This window comes from Emydura macquarii, unplaced genomic scaffold (assembly GCF_026122565.2).
Source record: "Emydura macquarii macquarii isolate MOO-44397 ecotype Brisbane River unplaced genomic scaffold, CSIRO-AGI_Emac_v2 contig_3240, whole genome shotgun sequence".
NCBI classification, from domain to species: domain Eukaryota; kingdom Metazoa; phylum Chordata; order Testudines; family Chelidae; genus Emydura; species Emydura macquarii.
In genome coordinates, this window is record NW_027133377.1 from 4,186,165 (window position 1) to 4,213,268 (window position 27,104).

A 27,104-nucleotide genomic window follows, 5' to 3' on the forward strand; every position below is an offset into this window, starting at 1 on the left:
GATACCAGAAACGTTATATACTACATAGTTTTGAAAAAAAATGTAATCTGACATCAGACCCATAGCTGATTCACCAGCCTGACCTCAGACTGCTAGATTCTGAACTTTTTTTATGCTCTCCCCCTTTTTTATAATGATGTATTTAAGAATGCTGGAATATACACATTGCCAACAACAGTGCCATCTTCAGGAAAGGAAAATGAGAAAAACTTTTATTGGATGAGTTAAAGCAAAGACTGATACTGAAAAGTTTTATGAACTTTTAAAGGACAGCTTTGACATTCTAAGAACATTTTTGGTTTGATGCATTTAAATGATAGTGAAAGAGAGAGAATTCTTAATTTCTGGTTGTGTCTGCTGTCTTGGTTTATACTGTAACCTAAAATGCCTGGCAAAATTATTTTCTGGTATCTCAGTAAGTTTGCTTTTTGAAGTTCACACAAGTTTGATTACCCTCTGAAGGTGAACTGCTCACCTTAGTTTTGGCAGAACCTTTTCTTACTATTGTTGCTGCTCTCTGACTTTTTGAGATAGTAGTGTTTTGTGGGGTACATTGATCCTGGAAAGCCAATAGTTTCACATAACATGAGTCTCATAAGCATACTGTGTAGTCTAGGACAGCTCAACAGGGAAAACTGAATAACTAAGTTATTCAGAAATGAGCTCCATACCTATCCCAGCTATTCCAGGGGAGGGAGGAGAGAAAGGGGAGGAATGCAGAGCTTCATTCAGGGTGATCGAAGGGTGGGAAAGGGAGGCACAAAACCTTCTTTAGCCTCCTCCCCCACACCCTCCAAGCCTATTTTTTTAGTTGGGGAGAGCTTTATATCTCTTCAAAAGACTAGCATGTGTGTTGTCTCTCCCAAAAGAGTGCTGCAGCTGCCGAGAGAACTGGGGAATCCTTCCCACACAACAGTAAGCTTACAGGGAGAGTAGGTCATGGGTTTGCTTAGGTCAGAAAACCTTCAGACAAGCATCTGAACATTAGAGCACTTGCCTAAATCAAAATTTTGAACAAATAGAGGTTTGCTGAGTGCTAAAAATGTGTTAAGTCATTTATTAGGTAAAAAAGGAAAGACAGCTCTTTTAAAACGAGATCTGAAAAAAGCAGCTTCTTCCTTAGTTAAGATTGCTTGCAATAGCCTGCCAGACAAACCAGCACAGCTTAGGTTTGAAACATTCAAGAAAATCAAAACGTCTACAGGCTTTAGCCTGCTATAAGATTGTATTACAGTTATTTTCAGTAAGAATAAATGTTAAACAAATAAGAGATATGAACAATCTTATATAGATAGTACACTAAATGTCTATGAACTACACTATACATCTATTACTGTATCTTTATATATATATACACACACACACACACACACACACACACACACACACACCACATATATGCAATACACTCCACTCAACCCCATTTACTATAATGATGTGTGACAAATTTGGACAAGAAAAGCTGAGAACAGAATGACACTTTAATAAATGAGGACAGGTATTGTTAGATCCAATTCTGAATACAATACAAAACATCTTCTAGCATTTTGTTTTTCTTTCTTTATAATATCTCAACTTTTAAATGGAAAAATATAATAACTATAATAATTTTATAGGCATAATTTCTGGTGCTTGATTTTTGTGCTTTAAAAGTACGAATTTAAGGCTGTCTTTTAACTTGGTTGTCTTTCACACTAACATCTTTTTAAGTGCTACCATGATATAAGTGTTCACAAGAACAGTTGAAAAATTGTAAGTATGTAATTATAGAGATTAATTTATTCAAAGGTAAACCGACATGTTATATTAAGTTAGGTAGCTTTTACGAGTTGTTTTAGAGCTATTGAAGCTGGTGATCATGTTTCACTTTGAACTGATAAAAGTAATTAGGGATCATTAGGTGACACAAAGTGTAGTGAGACTTTTGTAGCAAATAAAATTGGTGAGCATTGTAGGAAGGTTGATAAAGATGCACATTATCTTCCATGTTATCAGGAACTACTGTAACAGGATTACTCTCCTGCAGGCCATCACAAGTTGTCACTTTCAGTTGCTGTTGGCTTTTATTTTAACGGTGGTCCCATGTGCTATATTGTTTGCAAACTTACAAGCCATGTTGTAGTACAGCAAAATGTGTCACCATTGTATGTGAATGGACTGAGAAGCTAACTTAAGCTTTGTGCAGTTCTTTTTCTCTGCCTTGAGGCCTAATTCATTACAACAGAATTTTTAAAAAATAGTATGTTATAGTACTAAATAACTGTTCTGGGTAGTCTGAATTACTTGATATTTTGGTGGTACCAACAGTTACTAGGATGGGAGGAGGGTTGGATATTTCAGTCCCAGATAATTTTTACTTTTATATAGCAAGTTATTTAAATACATAAATTTTGTACATTGACCTGTTATACCCTCTACTATTTAAAAAAAAAAAGTGCAGGGTGGTAGAAGTAGAGAGAGGCATAAAGTGTATTGGAAAACAACCAAAATGTCCCCTGCAAATGGACCCTATTCAGAATCAGTAAGCGTATGATGAGTGAAGTGGTTTTGAATATCGCCTTTAGATTCCATGCTGTTACAAGGCCAGCCCCGAACATGGCAACTCTTATTTCCACACACAGTACCTCTTCACTCTCAATTTAACCCAAAAATCTGATGAACCCATTACTCCATACTTGATTTCATGGAACAAGGAGTAGATATAGTTACAAATGATCAATCACAAGCCGTGAACCAAAGCAGCAAGGCATTAACAATTCACACCATTTCGGTCCACTTGCTCAAGCAGAAGATGTGCCAGCATATTTAATGCACAACTACTTCGTTCGGTTTAAGAAAAGACATGACTCATGCTGCATTTGAGAAACTAAGGGGACTTCATAGGTTTTCATGCCTACTTACCATTGAGTTTCAGAATGGAGTGCACCCAGATCTAAACAATTAACATAAGCAGTTGTTCAGTAACAGTCAGAGAGAGACAAGTTCATAAATTATATTTTATTCAGGTTAAATTAAAGAATAACCTACAAATTGTTTCCCCCCAATAAAGCCAAGTTCTATTATATTGTGTTCTACAAATCAACATCTTGTTCAACAGTATTGTAACATTGTAGACCCCACAGGCATATGCCGTCAATTTAATAGGATCACTGAAAAAGCAAAGCAGCTGTGAAAGATTGCTTTAAGTACAGCAATCGTGTGCTTGTCATTCTGTTCAATGGTGGAAAAATCCAAATTCGGATAGGCATCAGTATTTAAGAAAATGACTGCTAAAACATCTCTCATAAGTACCTTAGGGACAATAAGATTTGACATATAGCATGTAAACAAAAGTACACAGCAGCTGTTAGATTAGTTTTGTTCGAGTAAAAATACACTGACGTAATTTAAACAACATAGCAAATTGCGTGCTCTCCATCATTCAGTCTCACTGTGCAGACCACACTTTTGGATAGTCTATGCCAGTTGCTGTGGGACTCAGAGCTGTATAACTGTTACTAAAAATAGGAAGGGGAATGCAGTCAAGCACGTGTGCATTAGCACCAACTCAACTCATACTCTCACACACACACACACACACACACACACACACACACACACACACACACACACACACACACACACACAAAATATACTTTTCAGCTCCTTTGAGAAAGTCTTTGTTGGTATCTAAAGAGCTGCATGATGAATTTTTCCTCTCCATATTTCAATCACATTAAGCTTTTTTCCCCAACAGTTTTAAAAAATCTGTTGATGATGAGATAATTCTTATTGTTCTGCTACCTTTACTTGTGGCAAAATTAAAATATGATTGTAGTACTATGACTGTATCCTAACAACAGTAGACCCTGATCTACACTGCAGAATTAGGTTGACGTAAAGCATTTTACATTGACCTAACCCTGTAAGTGTCTACACGAAAATGCATCTCCTACCAATGTAACTCGCCCACTACACTGACTTAATAACTCCACCTCTGCAAGAGGCATAACGCTTAGTCAATGTAGTTGAGTCGACGCAATGTTAGCATAGACACTGCGTTGCTTGCATCAACTGTTACTGCCTTTCAGAAGCTGTCCCACAGTGCCCCACACTGACAGTTAAATTGGTGCAAGCTATCCTGGTGAGGATGTGCACCACTGACACACATAGCATAGTGTGAGTGTGCAAAAGCAGTTTAATTACTGCGGTGGCTGTAAATCAACGTAATTTAGGTCAACTTAGTTTTGTAATGTGTACTTGCCCTATCAGAAATATCTGGCAATAATACTAAGATATCTACACTAATTGAGAACTCCTGGAGTTCTTAGTTCTTCATTTAGGAATAAAAAGTCCATAGAAATTAAGTAAGAAAATCAAAAAGGATTTTTATTTTGTTTTATTTTTGTTCTCTTTTGAAGATTGCAGATTACCAGATGCCTGATTCCCCATTCTCTGGCATAAATGCTGCCTATTCTGTGTTGGTATCCTATTTTTTTTCAGATTTCATCTTATTCCATAATTCCATTTTGCCATCATCTGCACTACCATCTCTTGCACTATGTTTAAAAGAATATGCCAAGATCACAGAAATAAGCTGCCTTTGCCTCATATCAGTCACACTGGAAGACTTTCACTTTACATTCCGTTGTTGTGTTATTACCTTTATTGCCTTTTATTCCTCGGGCTTTAGAGATAGTACTTTTGCACTGATTTTAAGAAAACAAACTAGAAATATACTATCTTCTTCAAGAAGTTCACCTTCTGTCATATGATATAACTCTTCCTACCAAGTCAGTAGGACACAGATTTTACTTCAAATATTTCTTAACACTTACAGTTTTTAACATAGTGACCTTTGTGAAGAAGCAAAACACTTCTTCTGTGCACTCTATCCTTCCCCATGACTGAAGATCTGGGGAGTAATGCTGCCACGTAGGGGAGGTAGAGCAGCGATGGAATTATTAGAAAAGAGTACATAAACATGCTAATTCTTTCTTTTTAAAGTTCTGTATATAGTATGCTTGGAAAAATTTCAAGATAGATGACAGAGGAAAGGGATTTTATCAGTCCCTTTAAAAATCCTTTTCAACCAACTCACTGTATTTTTTTTATATAAACTATCTTCCTCCCAAAAGCACTAATTTCCTTCTTGGTTCATTTAATTTTCTAAACAAGATATTCCATTTGCCTTATTTTATCATTCACTCTCAAGCATTCAAAATATCTCCCAGAGTGGCTCCAAATCTATGACATTCATCCATCATGCCCACCTGTACCTCTGAACTAGCTGATTCATATTCTTTCCAAGGGCTGGCCTTTTTCTTCCTTTACCACAGTGAACACAGTCAGTGAGTTTCATGATCCATAAAGATCTTACGTAATCCCAGTTCAAAGGTTAACCTTTATTAGTGTGCTTTTGATTTTAATAAGTGCTCTGCTTCCAGTAGAGAGAATTTGGAATATTGAACAGATTATACAACACTTCAGAAAAGGTTCTAAAATCTCTGGTAAATTTGTCTGAGTGCTCTGTTTGCTTCATTTTGCAGTCTGCTCAGAGCTCTTAATTCCATAGAACTGTATGAGAGTTGAGAGCTATTTTATTAGGTTAATATTAATTTCTATTTATCTTCAGGAGGTCAGTGGTTCAGACCTTCTCCACTGTGTTTTATATAATGCACCCAGGAGTATAGAAATCCTTAGAATTGTATCAGGAAGTAATAGTTTTCAGTGCATGGCCATTCATCAAAGAATGCGTCTTATGGGCCTGTATCTAGGTGGCTCAGACAACCAATTATAACTATGTTGGTTAGCAGAACCGAGACGAACATAAATGTATGCTGTGTCACGCCATTTTTGAAAGGATCTTTGACCAGTGATGATTTTTTAACTAGAGAGCTAAGAATTCCTGATAGAACATTCACAAACAAGATGGTCAATAGCACCAATACGATGAGCCTAAAGATTATTTATTTGTTTTGATATAAGTACAATCATCTCCTGGCATATATGTAGAACATGTAGTTGTTCCAATTTCTTCCCGTTTTCTTGTATTAGCCATATTGCACACAGACTTTCTGTACTTTTATGGTTGCTTTTTAATGCCTCTTTTATTTTAAGTAGAGAAATAAATAAATTTATGACTTTAAAACCATGGAAAAACACAAACTTGTATAAGGCTGCAAATCTGGAGAGAAAATAGTTAAACGATTGCTCTTGGCCAGTTTGTAGTGTTGTTATAGCCTTGGCTGTCCCAGGGTATTAGAGAGACAAGGTGGGTGAGGTAACATCTTTTACTGGATAAACTTCAGTTGGTGAAAGAGACATGCTTTTGAGGTACACAGACCTGAAGAAGAGCTCTGTGTAGCTCAAAAATTTGTCTCTTTTGCCAACAGAGTCTTGGAAATAACTATCTGGTCAGAACAGATGTTTATGAAAATAAGTCATACAGTTAGTATGATATTCATTGTGTTTTTCACTTTGATATTAAATTATTGGGCCAGATCCTCACCTTGTGTAACTTGCTGTAGCTCCATTGAAGTCAATAGAGCTTTCATAGTTTATGTGCTGGAGTTTATGTGCTGGAGGTCTGGCCCATTTTGTTTTACAGTGCCCCTGATTTTCAAATTGTTGCACTACAGATTTTACATTGATGATACAATATTTCATTGTAGAAGTTGGCCAGGGGGAAGCAGACATTCTTGACACCTGGGAAAGAACAGTGGAAGCTTTTTGTTTCCAGGAAGATGTGGAAAGTGATTTGGTAATTTGTTATCCAAGAGGCAGGTGATACTTTGGCACTGGGGGCTTGAACGCTCAGTTCCTCATTCCAGCAATTTTTGATTGCTGCCAGCTGCCCTACTACTGTCCCCTCAGTATCTACTACTACCTTCAAAAGTGATGGATAAGCACATTAGCTCTATATTTCTGTTAAAGTTATCAGCAGTAAAATAGTTAATATCTATAATGTTGCAATTAGCCTTCACAGTTAACATCTAGTTACAGTATTGAACGAAGCATTTCACACACTTATTACAGTTGTCTGTTGGCGGACTCAGAAAAATAACACTACATGAGTTTACATTTAGTTCAGATTTGGAGGGTTTTTTTCTTTGTAACCCACAGGGCTGAAATTGAGTGAAATTCTGATCCTTTGAAGTCAATTTCAGAACTTCTATTCACTTCAGTGGGGCCAGGATTTAATCCTTAATGTTGTTTATAATGAAGGCTTAGATTTTACAACACAATTCTGTGGCAAATTCCACAGCAGCAGGAAAACACTTGGCTTATAAACTAAAAATGTCAATGTGCAAAAATGCAATTTGCTGTAAACATGCTGCTATTTGAAGTACTCTTTTGGGCCATCTAGCAGCACCTCTTCCCTGTGGTCTATGTACCACATTGCAGCTGTGGCTCTACCTGTGGTGAGAGATGGAGGATAGGGGAAATGGGAACAACAATGTGGCAAAGTAGTGAATGGCCATATCCTAATAAAGCAAATGTGTTTATATATAAAATCATCATCATCTCCTTTTTCTAACATCAAGGGTGGGCAGAGCCAACTTCTGTCAGTGTCTTGGCTTAGGTAAGTATATACCAGCCACCATAAGTCGTGTGTGTGTGTATGTATTACAGTATTACCCTTTAAGATGCTCAGTAGTTTTAAATGCAAGGATTGTGGACACAGGCAGCTTCTCCACTGCATCAAGTTCAACTTTCCTGGGTGAAATCTTGCCCCCATTTAAGTCAGAAGGAATATTGCCACTGATTTCAATAGAGACAGGATGTCCTTTTTACTACCTTTATGGTCTTGCAGATTTTTTCCCCTCTGCTTTTCCTCATTTAGTTTATAGCATTGCCTCCCATTCTCTTGTCTTTGCCATTGATGTCAGTTTACACACACAACCAATGATGTATGTATTATTTTTTAAATTCCTAACTTCAAATTTAAATATAAAATTTTCTAAATTACTCTACAAGCATGCTGTTATAGGCCCTGGGTAAGCAAGGTGCTTAAGTATGCGCTTAACTTGAAGCACATGAGTAATCCCAGTGACTTAAATGAAACTACTGGGGCCATAGTTTCTTGTAGACATGATAGCAGAATTGGAACTTTACGAAAGGTTTCATTAAGGAGATTGCAGCTCAGCAAAGGCATTATGTGTATAGAATGAGGCATGGAAGTAGTAGGTCTAAAGATTTTTATCAAAGAAGCAGTCATACAGTATTTTGAGACTTGCAGTGTTGGCTAAATTGCAAGAATAGAGGATGCCTAAGGTTAGTGACCAGACGATAAGACTGTACTGTACTGTGAAACTGTTTTAATTCACATGGCTTTGTCTCAGCCATGTGACTTTTTTGGCAACCTGAATAACATACAAATATGTTTTTTAAAGTAACATCCTCTGTAAAAAATAATTCTATGGCTTTCTGTTTTCACCCACATTTGGTGTTGAGTATACTTAAAAATACATTGTTTTTAGCAAAAGCAAATATATAATCTACCATGTGCTAAACTAATTATTATCCTCTACATTTAGTCTTAATTTAAGTCTGTGTGTTCTGTCCTTTACATTTACTTTAAGGTGACCAGCTACATAGGAATTGTCTTATGAGAGTTTCTTTACTAAAGGCTCAATTCAGCCAAAAATTATCACCAAAGAGATTCTGCATGGTTTTGCAATTGAGTTGAAAAGCTGTTGAGTCTAATTGTGAGTCAATTACCAGAATGCCATACTAGCCTCCTCATCTGCATAAAATATGTGAAGTATCCAATGATATGTACTCATTTTCTTTGTTGACAACACATGCAGCCCTTCCTTAGTATTCATCTGCCTGTGAGGTTACCACAAACATATAAATATGTCACATATATATGCTCAGTATGTGGTCTTGAAATGACCACAGACTGACTAGAGAGAAAACTAAATATTTCCTTCACAAGTTTCCTTTTTCTGTTCACAAGTGTGCTTTATCTTGGTATTTCTTTATTTGCCAATTTTCTTCCAGAACCTAGAAAAACAGAAATGTCTTTTATATTTTATAGTACCAGGTGAAAGCTTGAAAATGTTATGTCCCTAAGTAGTGAAGTACCAAATTATTTATATATATATATATATATATATATATATATATATATATATATATATATATATATATATATATATAAAATAAAGGCCTCTGTCATTTACATAATTCAGTAAAATCCAAAATATCTATCAAATGCATGTGTCTAAATAAACCCTGCCGCCAAAATGTACTTGCTTTGTAATTGGCATAAGGTCCCTGAAAAAGAATGCTTAAAACCTTTAGAATGATTTGCATTCCAAAAATAGCAAGAAAAATCTTGTAGAGCCTATTGCCATGAATCCATTGTATATATCTTTTCATTTGATTTTTTTCCCTCATTTTTTAAACAGCCACACAGAACAGTTTTAATTTGGTTTGAAGTTGGTTGGTAAGCAGTGGCAATGAAAAAGGTTATTATAAAATTGCTTATGGGAGTGTTAATTATATTTTATGAATAACATAAAGTATACTACGTTAGGTATAAGCTCCTCAACAGAAAACTATATACAGAAACAACATAGATCTTGCAATTTTATCAGGACAATGCAAGTAGATTTCAGCAAGGTTGGTTCCAACTCATCTGTGATAAATGAGAAGATAAGGCAATCAGTGCACACCATGACACTCAGTACAGCTAGTTAGGCACACTTCAGAACTATTCAGGTGTGCTCGCAAAGCTTGTGAGTCTTACATGGGGGGTATCTCAATATAAATACATCCTTCATGATGGCCACTAGTAATGCAGGAGTTGCTTTTCCAAGACTTAACCCAGGTCAGATATAAATAATAGATGTTAAGAGTTAGTTCTGATGTTGGGGCTGCATTTCAGGCTGTGTATTTTCAGTTGGGTCAAAAGAATGTATTTTCCTTTTTTTTTTTTTCCCCTTGTACAGTTCCTCTGCTTGACAAATGCCTGCAAAATTCCATCACACCTTTGCGTGGACCTGTTTGGGTCTCTAAGGGAGAAGGTTTCAGCCCCTCAGGAGCAAAGATGTATATCCAAGGAGTTCTATTGGCCTTACATCAACGATTAAAGTCTTCAAAAAACTATTGCAAACAGGTGAGTTCATCCCACTCTTTAAAAGTCTGCTTCCTTTTTTTTGTTTTCATTTGAAAATGTACTAGTTGTGTAAAGGCAATGATTGGCACTGTGTCATAAAGAAGTGTGACAAGTACTGCATGAGCTCCAGTACTCGATAGGGAAATGCTTCTCCTATAATCTCAAAGCCAACAATAATGGAGCTAATTGTATCTGTCTTTCGGTGTGGGATGTCATACGTCTCATCTTTTCTTGCTCTCACTGTGCATAGCTGAGACATTCCTTATGTGGAAATCCTATAAAGGCAGTCATTTTGCATAGGAAAATTAATAGCCTGTTCTGCACACTGAATATTAAAAATTGTCTCATATTTCTTCACACAAGGCTAATCAAAATAAATGTTATAGCTGAAATATTTTTGAGTAAAAATAGCTAAACAACTAAATTACATTCTCAAAAATAAAACAAAATTACTATCTTCAGGATGGTCAATAAGCTTTTATTTACGATTCATGCAAACTTAAATAAATATATCAGAAATACATTTTTATTTGCATAAGTAACAGAAATCAGGTTATAGATTGTATTATTTGATTTGTTATAGTTTCAGACTATCAAACCAGGTTAGTGCATGTTTGCTTTATCTGCATATTTGTATACTTCTATAGTGATATGCAGATATATTTGTGACCTTTTAGTCTGAAAGTGTTGTATTTTAATTATTTTGAATAAAAAATGGAATGTCCAAGCTTGTTAAGAATAGCTAGGTCTGACATCTTTTGATTTATAAATATGAAAGTAATCAATTTTTTAAAGGTTAGTTGAATGATTTATGAAAATAGCAGGTATGCAGATTTGCCAGGAAAAGTAATAATTATAAATTAAACAGCCACCTAAGAAACTCAGATTCAAAAGTGATCCAAGGCCCCAGAGTTAAGAATGAATGCATCAGCTAGATTATGCCAGCAGTCTGTGTGGGAAGGGGGAGGGGAGGTGGAAATGGGGTGTCAGTCACACTGTTTATACAGCACCTCCTGCTGTCAGATCCATAAAGAAAAATGAGCATTGACTTTGGAAGAGACTGCTCCTGTCTTGAGCTAATGGTGGTCAACAACAAGAAATCAAGAAAAAAGAAACAGGCAGAAAGGCTTAAAAAAAGGGCTTGTTTCAAAAGGTGCATAACTCATTTTAGCAGCATAGTAAACAAAAACAATTCCAGTGATCATGTTTATACTTTCTATATATGTTTTACACCTATAAGACAGTTCTGTCTCTCATGAAAGATACAGAAATGCAAAATATTTATAGTACAGTGCCCTATCTGATAAGAAAATAATTACTGAATCTTCTTAGAAAATATACATAAGAAATCTATAAAATATGATTGATTCAAATATTTAACAGATATATTAATTTGTAAAATAAATTTTAAAAACCGCAAAAAAGGGCAACATCTTTCTGGGGGGGGAGATGAATTACAAAATGGCCTATAATAAAAACTACGTGGAAGTCTTCTGTTGGTTGCTTTTTGTGCTCCTTTAAAGAAAATATAATGAAGTTCCAGTAATTTAACTTAGATTAATCATTTATTTCTCTGGTGTTTTCCAAAAGTATGAGGTTGGAAGGAGTTTCAATAGGAGAAAAATAAAAACTGTATTAAAGTTTGAAACCACCTTTGAAGACATATGCACCTAGATTCAGAAAGAACAACATTTGGACATATGAGAGATATTTTTTGTTTTTAAGATTAATAATATGAAAGGTTACAATTAGGAATATAAATGTGGCAGTTGATAGTTTACAAAAATTCTGTAACAGAAGAAGGTTATTTTTATATGCATTTTAAAATAATGTTTTAAGCATTAAAAGTAAAACAAGAAAGCATTTTGAAAATATTACAATAGTTTTGAGAAACATTAAGTTAATGTAAGGCTGTCAAAAGTAAATAGTTTGTGTTATTTGGTATTATAGCAGTATATAAAAAATAAAAAAGAGTGTAGAAATTCATTTTTATATATTTTCCCTTTAATTTTACTAATCTCAATACCACTTTCAAGGTGAAATTTTATTAGCATTGAACCTAATTGAAATCATATACACAGTACTGTGAATGTTAGAGAATACAGCATATTATTTTGAAATATCAGTCTGTTTTTTGACTGTTTTACATATGTTGTCCCTAATTTATAAATAAATTAAAAATTAAAAAATATGTAGATTATAATATGATAAATAAGCCAGGTTAAGATACATAGAAATATAAAGCTATAAAGCTGAGTCAAGTATCCCCTGTTTTACCCCACCCTACCTTATTGTGGAAGAATGGCATTTGAAGACTATCGACTCTCCTCCTAAAAAAAGGGATGCAGGGGGCACAGCCCTCATTGCTTCATCCTTTTGTGTCTAGGCGGCCTGGTAGTACAGCTCTATGATGTGAAACATTATGTTCAGTTTTCAAATCACTGTATATGTAGACATTGCTTGATAAACTGAACTGAATTTTCTTGTTTTCTATTTATCTCCATTATTTTGAGATTTGTATTATATTTGTGTTTTACACTATATTTTATTTAAATAAATAAAGAACAAATGAAGAACAATTATGAGGAAAAGCCCCTTTGATCTTGTAGTACTCCGCTGGGACAACATGCTTTGTTAAAATAATGAGTCTAAATAGTTTTTGGAAGTATTGTAGCTCAATAACAATATAATTATGTTATACTTCAACTAAAATCTAGTTGGGTCTCAATTTCAGTCAAAGTGTATTGTTATGCACCTACTGGATTTAAAATAGTACACAGTGGTTGACCCAAAAGCTTGTTGCTTCTTGCCTTATTAGGGGCAGGGAATAGTATGGTGTTAAAATTCTCAGTCCACAGGTCAAAAAGAGGAACTCTTGTCATTCTGCTATGCCCCCTATATCACCTTTAGGAGGAGAGTTGATAGACTTTAAATGCCATTCCTTGAGAATGAAGTAGGGTGGAGTAAAGCAGGTAAAACTGAGGGGATCCTTGATTCAATTTCCTGGTTTTATCCTGGTCTGTATCCTAACCTTGCTTATTTACTATATTGCAATCAGGTAAAAATAAGAGGATATTTGAGGCCGGAGAAGGGTTCAGATGTGTCTTTGAACTCAAGAGAAAAGAAAATAACACGTCTGTACATCACAGTGGCTTGTCTTCTATGTTTTTCCTTTGTGTAGAGTCCCATGTATTGTACTTGTATTAAGTTGTAATGTCCTGTGGACTCCAGTAAAATCTTGATAAAGGTCACACTGGAATTTGATTACCCTCAGAGGACATGATTGCAAAATATAGGTTTCTGGATTTAAAAAAAAAATACAAAAACTATCCAGCACTACAGAGAGAATTATTTTGTAATTAATTTTCATATGGTGGATTGTAACTGTGATGGTATGTGGCTTTAAAAATGCTCTCCCAGTTGTTTGTCAAAATTCCAGAGATACTTAAATAGACATAACGTTTAATATTTGTGTATTATATGTAATATATATTTGTGTGTGTTTGTGTGTCTATATATGTTGTTTTCAAATATCATGCATGGCTACTGTATCTTGTATTTAAAACATATATGTTCTTAAAACAGAGACGAGACATCTCCAAAATGAAATTGCTCAGAGCTATGCAAGAGCTTAAATTCATTAGAAACATTAGGAACAACATAAACATGTTAATATGAAATGTAGATAACACTTTCAACCATGGGGGCTGTCCCATCTCATTAGCATTCTTGATATGTAGTTGTGCTGTTGGTGGGGGTGTTGAAGCAGGAATGCCATTGTGCTGGGTGCCAGTGTTTGGGGACAAACACTGCTGTGGAGGGAACGTGTGAAAAGGCCATAGTACTGTCAGTGAATGAGGAAGGCTGTGTTTTCTGTATGCTTCAAGCAGGGAAGCTGTCATTCACAGGCCTAGCACAGCTAAACAGAGGCCAAAATAGAAGACTGAAATACCTTTTAAAATGATATTAATGATTTTTAAACATTTTCTTCATTTACAGTCACACAATAAATCATCTATTGTTCTGTCCATCATTAAACAAACAAAAAACATATTATGACAGAGAAACTGAAAATAAACTGAAATGATGCCAAAAATATGAGATTCCTGACACTCCATTTGAGAATCACTAGTTGACCAAAAAAACCCACAAAGTGTTGATGCGCATGTTTTATAACTTGGCTCTGTGAGATTCTAGAAAAATACTGCTATAATAATTTATTCATACACTCACCCACAGTCCTATAGATTTCTATCATATGCTTAAAAAACCTTTTAACAAAATTGTGCTGCTATTTTTTTAATGTAGGTGGTGGTCGGGATTATTTATGCTGTGTATTCCTACACTGAGTGTCTCAGAAATTGCAGTGACAGAAGTTAGTTATATAAACCACTGCAAATTACGTTACATTTAAAGTAATGAGTTCTTGTATGCAAAATACTGAAGGAAAAACAAGAGAGACTAAAATAATGGACTGATTTTACCGTCCACCTTTTTAACTGAGAATACTGAACAAATACTGTTATGGTTAAGGGTATGGGAGTCTTCTTATTCTATGTTAGTGCTGGTATACAAATTATTAGTCCAGATGTAATTTTTTAACATTTTATCTAATCAGTTTTAGAATTGCTGATTCTGAGCTGCACTAACAGCCCCCATAATTCTTACGATTTCAACCACTTTGTTATATAGAGCTATAAAATAGTACTACATTTTTAAAAATATTGCAACTACTCATATAAGAAGAGAACACTACATTTGTATTTTAAAATAAAACCTTTAATTTGAAACTACTTACTTAGATATTGCAGCTTGAAGTTGTCTATAATGCCTACACTCTAGCTATCTTTCATAACTCTCCTTGATTATATTCAGAAATAGACATACATAGTATGACTACTAGTCAAGTTTTCACTGACTTCAGTGTGGCTTTGTATGCTAAGATTTCTATTGCAATAGCTCTAATTACTTCATAACAGGTTCAAAGGACCAGGACTTTGCCATTATAAATGTCACATAAACCAGCTGTTATGGGGGAATCTTTTTCCTGGGAATTGTCAATGGAGGAAGCTGTCACATAAATATAATATTTTTGTTTTCTAATTTTGTATAACCCTCATATTTTGCATATAATTTTATGCACACATTACCACGCAATGTAGTCAAAAGTTTACACTTTAAAATATACTCTGCACTGCAATGCTATTTTTAAAAAAATTATATTTTATCGTGGCCTAAAATTAGTTATAATATATTTTATTGTGACCTCAGGTTATAACTTAGACACTATTAAAAAATAGTAACTGTTCTACTGAAATGGTTAATAGTTGCTTACAATTCAGAAGGTCACCAAATCCAATAGAACAATAGTAGAATTTTTGTGGCATTTTTAAAATAATATTCTTAAAATAAATTAAATGTCAAAAGCTATTCAAATAATGTAAAAATGATTTTCTTAAACAAAAATGTTCTGTCCTTGCTGTACACCCTGCTTGCTTAATTTTATACCGTACTGACTTATATCATTGCAGTGGTATTAACTATTTTTCTTTCATTTTCTATATGTCATACATAAAAAACATAGATCTTGCGTCCATTTGGTCTTCATAGGGCCCCATTCACGTAACACTCCTATATTAAAGTAAACTTTTTTGGTGAAAGCAAGATTTCATACTTTAACTGTAATATTTCAGCATAGTTTCTTATTAAAAGAATATAAAAATAGTGTTTCAGTAATTTTGAAATTGAAAAATAAAATTAATAATCTTGATAGTTTTGATAAGTGATTCTTAGAATGTTGAATTGTTTATAGATTTGAGTGACGGTTGAAATTTTTTCCCACAACCAAGGTGTATTCTAGTTACTAGAAGTATTTTAAGAACCTTAAACTTGTGTCTTCTTCTAAGTGTCATGCCTTGAGCAGGCCTAACATCAGTTAAATGAAGTGAAAATTGCATTCTTTTCTTGATAGAGATGAAAATGGATTTCTGGTCATGAAATAGATGTAGTTGTCACTTTTTTAAAAAGGTGTCAGCAGTTTGCTTCAGCAAGTAAGGTGCCAATTCAGTATGACAGTAAACTTGTGATCTGAGCAATCAATAAAATGCTTCAATAACTTCTGCTTCATTACACTTATAATAAGAGGCTATAGATCTGTGGCACATAAAATGTTGATAAAGAGGATATGTAGGGACTGGCTGTGACATTTTGTCTTAGAAGTACAGTAAGTGCAATGTTGCCATCTAGAGTTTGTGCATAGGTAATTATTCCAAAAGGAAAAAGCTGTAAGTGATAAAATAAGCAGTGATACGGAAAGCTGTTTATTGGTATGTGTATATAACTGTTTAGGTTGGAGGAAAATAAGACACTACTGCTTTTTTGCGTTGAATAATTTATAGTAAATGTGAAATATTTTTCTCAAATAGTATTTTAATAGACTTAAAACAATATAAATCTAAAGTAGCTTTTGGTATTACAAGCTACTTTAAACACTACAATTATTTAATTTGATATCTGTAAGGAGGAAAACCAATGGTTCGTAATAATAATAAATTCATACTATGATGTTTCAGATCCAGACCAAGGATTATCTTTTAATTTACCTATTATGAAACCATAAATAGCTTAATTTAATTTTTCATAACTTGTACATTTTAAAAAACCTGTCTCTGTGGAGTTTATTTTTTGGGGAAATTACTTTTAATACACATACTAGGTTTTTCTCCTTTTAAAAGGAGTGTTGACTCTTAATTGATACAACATATTATGGAAATTGAAAGACTATGTTCTTTTACGTTTAAGATAATTAAAGCTAAATTTAGATTTGAAAAAGGTTTCATTCTCCATGGATATTTTAGGAAAAAATAAGTTCTTCACACATGTATTCTTTAAAGCCCTATGATCAATGTTTGTGCCCAGTGAAGGTTAAAGACGAGTTTGGCTGATTTTATGAAGTTTAGAAGCCTAAAAAATCATTTTCCTGAGTTCAGAGACAAAACAAAACAAAAAAACACAATACTCAAGTCACTGAGATTACTGAGAACTTGGATAGTGAGAATTTCTTTAAATTGAATAGGCTAATTTCAAGCAGGGCATTTTTAATAGGAGGAAGACTAAATGACTTCCCTTATTATATGCAGTGCTGTTGTAGCTTTGTCTGTCCTAGCATATCAGAGGGACAAGGTGAGTGAGGTAATATCTCTTATTTGACCAATTTGTCATTCTTCCCTTATTACAGTCCATGTACCCTGTGGAGTTCAGGAGGGGACTGTAGCAATACCATTGTTGACCTTCCTTCTGAATTGGTGCAGGATTTAAAACCAGCTCTTATATTGACTATGGTAGCACTATAAGGCTAAGAAGGCTATAATGGTCATGCCTCTTGCTCCTGCCCTACAATAGTTCCCAACCACCATCCTGAAATTGATATGTCCTAGGTTTGTTTCATTATTAATTCTTTTCTATATAGATAATGGTTGATAAGCGGGTCAAGTGTCTGTGAAAATGTGGGTCAGGAGGGAAGTGCACTTATTGTTAGTCCTAGTTATTTCTGAATTGCTTTTTGCATTGAACTCTAGATAATACTATTGTTTTGTTTTTTCCTTCCTGATATTCACACACGATGGCAACATTTAGGCCTGTATGCCCAGACATGTAGTTCATGCTAGAGATTTAGATAAATTTAGTCAAAATTTAGGCTATCAGTAGGGAAGGAAGGGGTTGTGACCTCTTAAATCCAGTGCAGATGGGAGATGGCAATTATTGTCTTCTGCAGATTAGAAATAAATCAGCCATTAGAGACTGATCGAGTTTTGATTGCAGGAGGGCCCAATCTCTCAGCACAAGATACAGGCCACTCACATTTGGACATGCATCACTGGTGACTTCTTGAAAATTTTAATTCATGATCCTGATATTCTGGGGCTCCCCCACCTCAATCAAATAAATCCAAATGGGAAGGTAGGGTTATTTGGTGATAGATATGGGAGGAAAGGCAACTTCCCATTTAGTTTCTAGTCCTGCAGTTGGATTGGAGCAGGCAGATCCATGCACCTGTTTGAAATCAGTGTTTCTCTGCACAGGTGCAGGGGTTTGCTTGCATGGATCTGATTGCAGGATCCAGAGCGTTAGCTTGCAAGGCTACCTGTCTGCAGGCATTAACTGACAGAGATTTCTGTTCAACAATTTCCGTTTGTTTGGTTTTTTTACCAGTCTTGCTAAATCTTCCTTGTGTCATTCTCTCTCCCTATCCATGGCAATGATGCGATGAAGAAATCATCAGAAAGTGTTACAGTACTTCTAGATGGGTTCTAGTAACTTGAAGGTACACAATACACACTTCATATACTACCTTGTGAATACAGTACATAGTATTCCCAATTCCAAGCATTTAAAACTCATGTCAGGCCCCCAAATTTATTTTTCCCCCAAAACAATGTATATTATATATAACAATATATATTATATATAACAGTATATATATTTGGTTCTTTTTATTTGCCTTCTAGGCTTTGAGCCTTTAGAATTCATCTTTTCAAGTTTTCTCCCAATCATGAAGGACAGAAACTTATTTTCTTTTTAAATGACAGCCAAAATTCTCATGATATCTCATGACTCCAGGAGTCAGTGCTTTAAGGAAAAATACTAAATATCACAAATCTCACAATAAAATTGTGGGAGTTGTCAACATTGTAATATACTTAAGCTTGAAAGAGAAATAATTAAATTACTATATTGGTGAGGTCTCTGGCTTTTTTTTATTCAGTTGTGTCATCCTCAGTTTCTTGCAAATCTATATTGTTTTGTACTACTGTGGTTGCACTGGGATTAGTTGCAGGTGTAATTTAAAATTGTTCATTGAGAGAATTACATATGTGATTTCTTCCTGTGCATGTTGATGGTACTAATTTTACAATGTGTAGCCCAGGCACTGAATATATGTAGCATTAACATAGTTCCTTTATTGTGAGCTAAACTAAATTCTGCACAAGTCTTCAGTCTGCTGTGTAGGTTAATCATTCCACTTGCACTTATTTAAAATCTTTAAAATAAAAAAAAACAGTTTAGAACTTTTTCATTATATTGTAAAGAAATGATTGCATTTTATAACTTTGAAAGTAATTACAGAATTCTGCTGTTAAAGGCAGTGAAAGTAGGTTTGACACATTTTCTTTAAATTACTCAACCACCTACAGCTATTATTGCCTATGACTCTTTTGAAATGAGAATAAATTTAATAGTTACAACAGCAAAGTGAAAGAGTGTGTTTGATAGATTCCCTGAACAGTTTCAACACCCACAGGTATTATTTGTAAGAAAACAATCATGCAGAGTCTTCAGCTGGTTAGAGAGGGCACAGCATTCCATCTTCACCTGACATCCTATCTGTTCTCTCAACATCCTGTGCCCCCTGCCTGCCACCCACTCCTCCCAAAACAATGCTCACTGAGAGAGGTTTGTGTGAATGGATAAGAATATGAATTTTTTTTGTAAAGAAAATGAACAGTATAGAAAGTACATTGTTAAGAGGGGGAGAAAAAGAAAAAAAACTCTAGGATTGATTAGTATTTTTCACTTTCAGTTCTAATTAATCACTGTTATCCTTGAATTGCTACAACTACTCAATTTTAATTATTCACAGGTCTGAAAACTGATTGATTACAGGAAGTAAAAAGCCAAAGGAACACTTTAAAGATCTTTATTTCTCTCATCTCCCTTTTTTGGTCTGTTTACCACATAACTTCATTATGATTATTTTCAAGAAACATATTTAGACCAGAAATTTCAGGCATGGGTAAATAAATTTAAGACATTCAAGTTTAAAAGTTTCAATCATGATATAGTAAAATGAAATACTGTTCATTGTGCTTTTCTTAATGGTTCTTGTTTCATAATAGATTTTTATTTACCTACATTGTTTTTACTTATTATTTAGTATTGTATATTCACTATATTCCAGTAGTGCCTAAAACGGTTTGGGGCCCCTTGTGCTAGACAAAGTGTACAGTTATAATAAAAAATAATCAACTTTAGTTTTCTTTATCTAGTACAGCAATTGTATTTGAAAACAAACTTTGCTGTTTTGGTGTTTTCAGCCAAAGGTTTCTCTTATACCCCTTATAGTTGTGCTTTTATCTGGATTTTTTTCAAAAATATGGCTCTTAATTTTACTTGGCAAAGTTGCTCGCCTTCCTCCTTGAATTTGGTGTGTATCTTATAAAACATCACTGGTGTACAAAGGGAGTTGTTCAGATCCAATATAAGCCAGAGAAAATTAAGAATAGGACACAATTCTCTCAAATGAGCCATTTACAGACATTTGCTTGAAAAAATAATACTAATTCAAACTTTCAGTAAAAAAAGGGTATGTAAATCAAAGCTCAGTCTATGCAGCAGATCACTGTAAGTGTCAGTGACTGTTAAAGAATTACAGGACATTGGAACAAATTCTTTAGTAAATTATTTTTCCAATGTAATGTACCCAAACATGCTTTTGCCCTATTTTCCCTCCTTAAAGTATTTATTATAACCATTGCTGAGAGAAACACAACATCCATTTATGTAACTCTGTACAGAATAACAAAATGCTCTTGATTATTTACCACTTCGCATCTTCAGTCTTTATCAGTGATGATTTTATGTTTTCTTCCAGGCCATTGATAAAAATGTTAAATAGAATAGGGCCAAGGAACTGATCCCTGTGGGACTCCACTGGAAACAGACCCACTCAATGACAATTCCCTATTTACAGTTACATTTTGAGACCTATCAGACAGTTTTTAATCCATTCAGTGTAAGCCATATTAATTTTATATCATTCTAGGGAGTAGGTAAAAGAATGATAGGGAAGAGGGACAATTGGCAGGTATATCTTAACTGAAACCAAGATATCAGAGAGGTTGGAGTATCTTGCTGAGAAGTAGAGGGAACTAGGGTCTGGAAGGAAAAGTCCTGGCAGGATAAAAACAAAGAGCAGTCAAATTTAGATGGAATGCTTGGGTTCAAGTTGATATTTAGTGGTTGCTTATTGAGTTAGCTCATTCCTGGGTTTATTCATAGGGTTGAACCATTATGGACAAACATAGGTGCAGAACTGCTGCAATCCTACTGGATCTAGCTGTTGCCCATGTCCAAGAGAACCAGTATCACTTAACACTTAACAAAATCAGCAACCATCTCTCATATTGGAGAGTACTAAAAATACTACTAAAAGCCACCTGAATTATAGAACCTTAAACCTCAAAATATATTGCTAAAGGGATTGCTCTTCTTCTCTCCTTCCATACTTGAACACCAGTACCAAAAAAAAAGCCACATAAGTGTTGGGTTAGCCAGCTATCTGAAGCAGGAAGCTATATTTTGAAAATTCAACACTATTCTAGATGGGCAACTAAAGATTTAGCTTTGTTTAGATCCTCATGATCATGAGCATCATCAGTGTTCTGATATTGGGAGCTATGTAGCATTCATAGGGCCAAGGGTCCAAAGGACATCTGGAATCACAATACGGTCAAAGTTCAGTGTATGTGTGAAATTTCAAAATCTGACCATCAGAAAAACAATAAGGCACTGGTAACATAGTAATCAATATTCAATAATACCTTGACCCAAAGGAGCTGTTTAAGTTTTAGCAGTAGAGAGTAAGAGTGGAATTCTGTATGTATGACTTCATGCTCTGTGGCCACTATTCAGCAAAACACTTAAACATGTTTATGTTCCAAGTTACAGAGACTTAGGCATGTGGTTTAAGTTAAGCCTGGGCTTTAGTGCTTTCCTGAATCAGCATTTATATGCATGACCCTCCCACTCTTGTCATCCTGATGATCCACAATGTAAAACCACATATGTCACTGTCAGTCAGTCATAGTAAAGAAAAGAAAAATCATGAGATATTTCCCCAGATTATTTTCCCTACTAATGTCACCAAGAAATGAACAACAACTCAAGAATTTCATATAGTCATTGACTCTTTCCAAACTCAGAACTCAGTGCACCAACTAGTGCATCAGGTTCTAGGAAAGTACGCCTTAAAACCTATTGCACCAAAAGTATAAAATAGTTTCAAGTCTGAAAGTAGATCCCAGTCTGTCTCCCATCTTTCTGCAGTACCCCTGTTGAGTGGGGATTTCATCCCAACAATGGTGAATACAGCACAAAGCATGTCTAGAGGCAACAGTACTATACGCAAAGACCAAGTGACCAATGGATGCCTGTATGTTTATTGTATGGGAAATCAGGAGTCTCCCAAGATCAAATCAAGATAAATAAGTAAGCCACGGCAAGGAACCTTTAGGTTTTATAATTTATTGACATAGCTTTGCCAACAAAATCATTTTTGTAACTGACAAATGCAGCAATTTTAAATCCTCTAAATGTATAGGGAGGAGGTAGAAGACAGACTTAGTGTTGATACTTCATCTTTTAATTCCTTGTTGACTGTGGTTCTCTTCAAAGTTTATCAGTGACAAGTCCCTTTTTATCTGTTTGAATCACCTCATTGCATTCTCATTAGGTATGTGTGTACCTACTTTAACTGGGTAGCTGCAGGCTCCAAGCTGTATGCAATGTCCTCTCTAGTAACCATAGTGGTAAGTGGAATGAAAACCTTTCCTTTTGTTGAAAGTCTAACACTTCAGCAGACCAATGATTCAGTTGTCCCCTTTCTATTCCTCCCATAGACCATGTAGGGATTTGGGGAGGGTGAGAGAAAATCAAAGCTAGCTGATATGTGGGGTTCTACTTCATCTCTGGCTAGTTATCCAGAGGGAGAAGTTCTTTTCATGTTGGAGAATACAGTGTAGTCAGCCCTTCATGCATGTTACATGCCATCCAAATTAGGCAGATTTAGGACCAAGGCAGCAATCCTCTCTATTATTATATTAATAAAGATTGCAAATGGATATATTCAGTTTTCCACAGTCTGTACTACATTTTTTGGTAAGTGCCTCCAGTCCCAGGAGCCAGAAGGCATATTATCTTTTATCTTTTCTACTATAGGGGAGATATTTCCTCCCCTGTATTTTAATGATCACAGTTTAAGTAGGCAAGCAGTTTTTTAATTATCACTAAAGGAAGGATGAAAATTTGGGAACTTTGGGCAATCTGCCTATTGTCATTGTGATAGTCACTAAATTGATTCCAGAGTGTGAGGTTCTCTGTGACATTTTTTTTTCTTTTTTTAATCACTAGTTTAGAATTAATTGGCTCAGTTGGTTCACATGACTTTGACCCAGCCAACCACCAGCATTCCTGGAATCAGGAATATTGCTTTTGGGCAACTACTAACACCAATCCCAAGGCCTGCTGAATCTGCCCTTCTCTGGGGAGCTGCATCAATGTATGAGACCTATTCTACACAAGGAATTTACTTTGGAATAGCTATGTATTTTAGGGCTGTGAAAAATCCCTCTCCCCCCGAGAAACATAGCTATACCAACCTAACCCCTGGTGTAGATCAGTGCTAGATTGACAGAAGAATTCTTCTGTTGACCTAGCTACCACCTCTCGGGGAGGTGGATTACCTATGCTGATGGGAGAAGCCCTCCTGTCATCATATGTAGTGTCTACACTGAGGCGCTACAGTGGTGCAACTGCAGTGGTGCAGCTGTGCTGCAACAACGTTTTACATGTAAACAAGCCCTTAGTTCCTTTGTTTCTTTTTCATCTCAGAGTAGTGTTGAAGTAAAGGAATTAGTTGCATTTCATTTCTTTCTTTCTTTCTTTGTTTTGAGGACACCAGTTTAAGGGCCAAATTATCTGCTGGTGTAGCTCCAGATAATACACCAGACAATTTAGCCTCCAGATTCATGGAACTGTTATTATTTGTTGCTCTGTTCTAAGAGTAATGTAATTTTTTCAGGGGATTAAGTTATATTATCTTTTTATGATATATCAGAATGCAGTGTGCTCTTGAGCATTCATTGACACCAGTAGCAGAAGTTGTGAAGGCAATAGTTTTTGATCATCAGAAATGATGACACGAGGATCATCTACATAAATAAATGTTGTTGAGGCTATTCTGCCACTCATTTTAAAGTCTGAAGAGGAATGTGGATACCAACTGATAGAACTTGCCTTTTTGTTGGGAAATGGTATAAATATTGGGGTGACATGTCAGTGCACATTTCAATCTTTTTGTTCTCCATATTATGTTTCTGTATATAATTAATTAAAAAAAATTATCTCTGATTATAATGTAGCATTTAGTGCATTAATAAAATAGGCTTCATACAGTAATATCAGTTGTGGGGCTTTAAATTAAGTTATTCCTATGGCTGGCAGAGTGAGTGGTTCATAGAAATTGTCTCATACGGAAATGTTTTGTTATCCTATTTAACTTTCTGATTGCTAAGAGGAAGGAATGTCCTCTGATTAAAGCACTGGACTGGGGATCAGGGTCTATTCTCATTCTGGCAAATACATCTTGTGTGATATCAGATGGATAATTTAACTTCTGTGTCTCAATTTCCCCATCTGTAAATAGAGATGGTAATATTTACTGTGCCTCAGCAGATGGTTGTGTGGCTTGCTTCTACTTATCCAGTAAAGATCTTGGTCTGAATGAGCCCCTGCTTGGCCAATAAAAATGCAGTATATTATGCTCTAGAGCTCGCAAGCCTTAGGCTCCACCATGTTATCAAGGAAATTCCAGAGGTGTGGGATATCAAGTGAGAAAGCCTTACTGCTAGTTGTGGAGTGTTTTGTAACCTCAGGAACCAACAGCAAGAGCTGCCGAGATGATCTTGATTGCGAATTTGGAGCATAAGGGAAACTGTTACTCAGTTTGTGCATGAAAGCACAATGTTAGGTTTTTCAGTATATGCAGTGATACACTTTTGCACATCTAATAATATTCAATCCTACTATTTCAGTCTCTGCAGCCTATACAGTAGGATGTCTTCAATTTGCCTTAGCTACCTGGAGACCCATTGTAAAATACCATATTTAGCAAATTAGTGAGTAAGAAAGCAAACAGAATCCTTAAAAGCAGTGATAATCCATTGCAAAATGTACTTTTATTTATTGAAAAGGGTAGTTTTTGTTTATTTATGCTTCATAGGATGATTCTAATTACACTACGGAATATTATGTAAAATAATGAACTTTTTAATTATGAGATTTCACTTCACTACTGTTAATATAGTTGCTGTAAAGTTGGGAGAGATGAATAGGTTTTTGCTAGCAAATTAATGAAATATCAACTAATAAAGGGGTATTAGCATGGCCCTAATGTATAATGAAAAGGAATGTTCATGTCAATTTTTGAAATCAGTATTTAAGGAGTCTGTCTGACTATCAAATTCCATTGAGATGGTGGTGCATGGCTGAGTATTTTTGATTATTTCTCTGCAGAATATTGCGCAATTAATGCATCTCTCTTTTTGAGTAAAAGATCTCTAGGAGAAAACAATATGCAAATTTAAAAAAAATTGGACTATGGGAATTCTCATTAGGATTACAAAAATCTGCATGTTGAAATTTTAACCCTTTCAGACCTGTCACAGCAATTGGCATTATAATGTTATATCCTGTGATCTTCCTTCCCGCCCCCATTTTTCTTTAAATAAATGTATATATTTCTTATGTCACATAAATCAGAATTTAGTTTTGAAGCTTATTGCAAATGTCACTGAACAATGGACATTACATGCAGGAAAGCAACCTGATGTCAGAAAAGATAACAATCAAGGCAGTATTTTCCAATGGCAATAGCACTTATATTGTTTAAGTTACGTAAGATTTTTGTGGGAAACTCATCATCTTCTACAGAAAGGTGTAAGTAAGGATTATGCAAGCCTTAACCTTTTAAATAAAGTTTATTCCCTACATGCATAAACAGAATATTTATGCTGGAAACAGCTTTTAATTTTTTTTTCAGCATGTAAGCATGTAAACTGTGCTTGGTTTGTAAAACATGTACAGTGCTGTGCAAAATGAGGTGAAATTGACATAGGCATTTCAGCTCTTGAAAGCACTTTACTTCTCTTCATATTAAAAAAGAATAGCCAACAATGCTGACAATTTTTTCAAAATGCAAGTGTCTGCAATGTGTTCAAGACAATCACCGACTTATTTGCCACATTTGATTTACAGTTATCATAACAATATATTTCTAAAACTAAATTTTATATTCTACATTTTGTGCATCTAATAATGGAAAATATATACCTATGTTTCAGAAACTGTTATGGGGTGTGCATGATTTATGAGTGCCTCTGTTTAAATTTTAAGGAAAAATTGCAATACAAAAAGATGTAGTCAAGTGTTGGGGTTCCATTCACCAGGTCATCACCCCACTAATCTTCTTACTCCTTCTCTTGGAATGCCAATCACAGGATTCAGATGCCATACTGTATAAGATATTTTTTCCAGTGGTGGCATCTGGCTCCATTGTAGACTCCTCTGGCAGTTCTGTCAGTGGTTCTGGAGTTGCCTTTGGCTCTATCACATGATTAAGCTGCAGATGGACTGTTTGGACTGCCTTATCATCTTTGACACCATTTTTCTTTTTCATGTCTTTTTATTATTTGGATATTTATTATATTTATCTATGAAGTAGGATGTTTGTATATTCCTCACACTGAACTGTTTGCTACCCTTTCAACAAAAAATATACAAGTCTCACATACTGCATGTTTTTAAAGAGAATTTGAGCACTTCTGCTTTTGCTGTTAACGTGTGTTACAATTTACTTTCCAATTCCTTGCATCCTACAAAACGACTGAGTTTTGTATTTCATGACACCTAAATCCATCTTTAAAAGTACTTACTTATCAATAGCCATCACTCCCATTAAGTTATGTTTAATGAGGAAAGTTGCACATTTGTATTTAAGATACCTAAAATGTTAATATCTATTCTGTGGGAGAACTGAGTTTTGTTTATGAATGAATAAAATCCTTAGAATCTATGTTACATCACTAGATCTGCACTCTTTTTTTAAGACTACAAATATCTCAAGCTATTCCTGTGAAAATGTGTTCCAAACATTTATTTG

At 34.9% G+C, this 27,104-nt stretch overlaps 1 protein-coding gene across 1 annotated transcript in view; it reads left to right on the forward strand.

Annotated features, from left to right (window-relative positions):
• DCDC1 (doublecortin domain containing 1) overlaps positions 1-27,104 on the forward strand; it is a 383,998-nt gene that overhangs the window by 79,129 nt on the left and 277,765 nt on the right. The window contains exon 9 of the mRNA XM_067532113.1: positions 9,942-10,108. Within this exon, the coding sequence (XP_067388214.1) occupies positions 9,942-10,108 (167 nt within the window). The remainder of the gene's footprint in view (positions 1-9,941; positions 10,109-27,104) is intronic.